The sequence below is a fragment of the Frieseomelitta varia genome, unplaced genomic scaffold, assembly GCF_011392965.1.
Source record: "Frieseomelitta varia isolate USP_RPSP 00005682 unplaced genomic scaffold, Fvar_1.2 scaffold_313, whole genome shotgun sequence".
Classification (NCBI taxonomy): domain Eukaryota; kingdom Metazoa; phylum Arthropoda; class Insecta; order Hymenoptera; family Apidae; genus Frieseomelitta; species Frieseomelitta varia.
In genome coordinates, this window is record NW_025110050.1 from 266,569 (window position 1) to 271,632 (window position 5,064).

Genomic DNA, 5,064 nt, shown 5'->3' on the forward strand with positions numbered 1-5,064 from the left:
TTTTTTTTTTCGAACTGGAGGGACATTTTTAGTTTTCCTGATTCGATTTAGGATGGACTGCTTTTGCTCGCGGTTTATTAACGCTAGAACTACGACGGTGTGTCAAACGGTTAACTCGTTGAACAGTCGTTGGCCTATGTGAACTCTCGAGGTTAATTTAACATCATTTTTGTACAAAGAGTCCAGAAGTCAGGATTTATCATTCGCGCGAAATTTCATATTTTCTATTTGCTTCATCATCTGCTCACTGCGAACTCGCACGTGTGTTTCCTGGAACGTATAATTCCTGGAACTGTAAATCACGTAAACAAGAAGATTTGTACAGGAGTCTATTGACTTATTTCCAAGTGTACTTACGATCGAAGGCAACGACGACTGACACGCCTCTTATTTTCGTTCTGGCAACAAGTCCTAGCATGTACCGTCGAAGTCATTGTGCTTCGAACGCTCGTGTTGTCACCTTCGTTCGCTGATCCCGTAGATCTGTGGCGCAGAACGCGTGGCGTCGATTTTTCGATTCTAACCTCGTTTCGACAACGAGGGTGGTTCTAGCGTTAACGAATCGTGATTTTGAAGCAAAATTTTTGAAACCTTTCTGTTAATTGCGATGTTGCGTACAGGCCGTTGTCCGATCGCTCGCCGCGAAAGAACGTTCGTTGCTACGTGTGACGATAGTGAAATTTCCAGGATTGGGCCATGGGCTGCAACCACCGGACTTGGCAGGAACTTCGCAAGGTAAGAATATTTGTCATTAGCTCTGCCCTAGCAAAAATCATTAGAACATCAATCCCCTCGCGTACATACACGATTTACATGTACATAAATATATACATATACACACACACACATACACACACACGCGTAATTTTCCTTACGGTCGTTTGAAAAAAGTCAATCGCGTACGATCGATACGGGGGAAGGGTTGTGAATTTCAGCCTCTTTGATTTCTTTTGATTTTTCGAAAGGGCACTTCTACGCTGTTCCATATTGTTTTTTTCTATCGACAGTCGATACATCGTGGCCGCAATATTGTCTGCGGTGTAGCGGTTCGCTCTAATGAAAAAAAACAAACAAAAAAAAAAAAAAAAACAAAGTAACTAAAACGACTTGTGCAGTTATATCAAACACTAACAAAAATCACGGATAATTATATAAGAATGATTTATACATACTATATATATATACATATATACATATTATATATACATACATTATATATTTTTATTTATTTGGTTGCGGTGAAAGAGCACTACTGTCTGCTTGGACGATTAAAACTTCTTCTAATTGGCATGCGTTACAAAAGTCATCGATAATCATCATTTACCGAAATCGCCTTGCATTCGCATCTCATGATGTCATAACGTTCCCCGCGGTTATCAACGAATTCGCCGCGTTGGTACGAATTTATCTGCTGATCTGTATTGTTCGTCACTGCTTTGTTAAGAAAATTGCAGCATCTAGCAACTCTCAGGGGTTACGCAATATTTCTGGAACGTGAAAATTTAATTGAGAAACGAAGAAGGTTACGCAGAGTTCGAGTTTAAAATTTATTTTCTTTTCTTTTCTTCTTTTTTGTTTTGCACGCAATTTTGTTTTCAAGGCGTTGCAATCTTTTTGACAAGCGGTGCATTTTACCTTTCCTTTTCTTTCTTATTTTTTTTTTTTTTTTTTTTTTTTTTTTTTTTTTTTTTTTTTTTTGTTATTGCCAATTTCGACAGTAATTGTCTCTTAGCAATATTTAGTTTTTGCAACGAAAAGTTTGAGAGATCAGGATCAGAACATGTCGGGAGAGAATCGTTTTTGTATCGGTTGAGGTTGAAACGATACGAAGCGGGTGGGATCGCCGGCGATCGATAGCGTTTTATAGAGCAAAGACGTTTTCACCGCGAGCGTGGATTTGCGCTATACCCAACAAAGAACACGGACAGCAGCAGATGCATTCGTTCTTTCGACACGTCGAATTCGCTCGCGATCATTCTAATTGGCACAAAAGCGATGAAAGAGAAAACCGTCACTGTTTGGCATCACTGTACAAAAGTATCTCTGCCGTAATCTCTACCATGTCTGAACTGAAAAGAAGAGAAAGTCGGTACGGAAAATGATCCCCTTTGTTGAAAGCAGAAGCGGAAACGAAAAATCAAAAAGAAATAAAAAAAATAAATATATAAATAAATAAATAAATAGCGAAAACACGAAAAATGATAAACGAGTGAAACTAGAGAAAAAAATTTAAAAAAAGCAGAAGAAAGTACTGCGAGAAGAAGTTGACGAATAACGATGCAACGACAGACTGTTCTCTTTGTTCTACACCTAATAAATTCTCCGACAATTTCGTCAAAGTGCAATAGTACTATCAATTTATTAACGCTTTGAGTTTCGTGATTCGCGTCGAATATCATTTTTTTTTTATCGGCGATTGATCTTTCGTACTCTCTCTCTCTCTCTATATATATATATATATATACATACATACATATTACACATTATATGCCGTGCTCGTATTGTCCATTCGTGAAATTTTGTCATCAGTGTTGTCGTCCCATTAAACGTTTGGTAACGGAAAACACACGATATCGCCGATACGACAGCATTATGACATTGCTTATGATTTTGCATTTACGAACACATTGTATATATATTTTATATCTCTCTACGTATATGTATATTATATATATATATATATATATCGATCGGCGTAATTGTAACATAGTTCCCTTTTATTATATACATACATATTTTGCAGACCGAATTGAAAAGCTTACAATTACATCGTAATTATTACGATCGTGAGACTTTGCAGCTTTACTCGTTTCCGAATTGTGAAACAGGATGTACGATAGGTCGACCAAGTTTGTCACACTCTTTTACGGTTATGTTTCGAGCGACATTTGACCCTGACGCGCGTGCACCATATGGTAACCTTATTACCGTGTATCTCTCGACTTATTGGCAATTTTTCTTCTCTCCTTTTTTTTTTCGCTCGTTCGGACGAACAATTTCCTCTCCCCCTCTCTCTCTCTTTCTCTTTTTTTTTTCAAACGTATAAGTCACGCTCGCGCACGGCGCATTATATGCATATTTGGGGGTCGTGGAACGCGGCGCTCTGTGGGGCGGGAGTTAACGGTAAACTCGCTTAAATAACGGTAAACAATTTAACGTTTCCCCGCCGTGGAGATACGAGGTGTTTCCGTATCGAGGTACTTTGTGTCTGATGAAATAGAACTTTTTTTTCTTTTTGTCTTTTCTCTCTCTCTCTCTCTCTCTCTCTCTCTCTCTCTCTCTTCGTTATCGCGGAGACAAACGAACGACGATCTGGCGAATTTCATGGGTGTCAGGTTAGGAGACAAACGAAAATCGAGAGTTTTGCCGATCGCTCCTGGCTCAAAAGTCTTGGGACACTTTTTGTTCTTAGTTCTCGGCATTTGTCAAAATTTTTCAGTCGCACGTGTGTTTCTTAATATATTGTCACTCGTGAGCAGTACTCAAACACATTACGCTCTGAAATTTCATTGAATTATTGATCCATGCTTGATTATATTTGTCAAGTATATAAAACGAATTTAAGAATAAATGTAGAATTTAATGAACGTACGACACATTGCACAAAATTGTAAAAGTATTTAGATATTCGCTGTCCTGTTATGTTAATAATGTTCAGATGATCATTTATCTCAATGACGCAAAGTTGGCCGAGCAAGGGTTAATATTTAAGTTCTTTCTTGCACGAGGTATCGTTTCATCTTTCCAGTTTTGGCCGCCAAGTGTGTGTCCGGAGACTTTTGAGCGGAGTGAGCGTATGTGAGTACACACGTATGTACGTCAAGAGGAAGAAAAAAAAAACATAAATTCAGGTGCGGCGTTCGGTGCCGCGTTGCTCGATTAATATTTGAACGGCTGGCTTATACTAGGTTAGTACTGAAAAAGTTATCAGGGGCCGTCGATAAGACGGCAGATGTTATCCACGAAATTCAAGGTCCCTCTATCTCCGACGAACGTGGCCAACTAAACATTGGCCTAACTAAAAATACGACGACCTTGGTACGCCACTCACGTTCTTGCGGCGCACTGCGAATCATTAGACACATTAAATTATACGTGGCTCGGCTTGCGAGGCTGTGCTCTCTCCATGTATTTTCTCTCGACGAACACGTCGCTGCGTTTCTTCCTTTCGAAAGAAGTCTCTCTCTCTCTCTCTCTCTCTCTCTCTCTCTCTCTTCTATATACGTTCTGGCTTGCTGCACGTTGGCGAGACAAGCGAGGAGAGACACGCAAGAATAGACGAGTTAAAAACGATCGCGCGCATCGTTTCTCACTGTGGAAAATGGTGAATTTTTAAGCTGCTCCATAGGCACGAATAATATCTAGAATAGTCTCTACAAATCTCCCATAGAACAGTGTAATTATTTATTCTAATCGTCTCTGAGATGTTTAAAGTTATTGGTCGAATTATTAAGAGAAGTCCGATGAAAATAAAATGTCTTACTGTACACTGCTTAAATTTCTGGTAATTTTAGCGAGCATTCGATGAATTATACGCGTGCGGGAAAGTGCAAATTGCACACCGCGAGAAATTAACTTCAAATGGCCATAAATTCGCGACGGAACGTAAAAATCCGAAAGCCGTTTTATAGATAAAAGTTGATATTTATATCTAACGTGAAAAAATTATTGACGAAAATATTATTTAACAATGCGAACGGGCGATAATTTACGATAGCAGTTATCGATGCGTTTATTCGAGGGAATATGTTTGTAATTGTACTATAACTTATCTAATGAAGCAAAATGTAATGTATAGCGCGAAGAATAATCGTTACGTTCCATTCTTTGCTTCGCAAAATTATACTGTTGTGAAACCTATATATTCCAGAAAGTTGGGATAAATCTGAGAATTTTGTACCAGTTATTAATCTACAATTAATTTATACGGGAGTCTAATTTTGAAGAAATTATCGAAATCATTTTCGTGAACGGTCAATCAAACAGTTGTGCAATTTCGCTTTCGATATGTCGCAATTTTTCTTTTTTCTCTTTCTTTTTTTTTTTTTTTTTTTTTTTTGCAAA

The 5,064-nt window shown here is 38.3% G+C and overlaps 1 protein-coding gene across 10 annotated transcripts in view; it reads left to right on the forward strand.

The window, feature by feature from the left end:
* Nucleotides 1-5,064, forward strand: part of LOC122529861 (broad-complex core protein-like) — a 50,077-nt gene that overhangs the window by 30,974 nt on the left and 14,039 nt on the right. For 8 of the 10 annotated variants that reach the window (XM_043656350.1, XM_043656354.1, XM_043656351.1 and 5 more), the window contains one exon: nucleotides 676-735. In XM_043656350.1, the coding sequence (XP_043512285.1) occupies nucleotides 676-735 (60 nt within the window). The remainder of the gene's footprint in view (nucleotides 1-675; nucleotides 736-5,064) is intronic. The other 2 variants (XM_043656355.1, XM_043656357.1) reach the window with 1 other exon arrangement.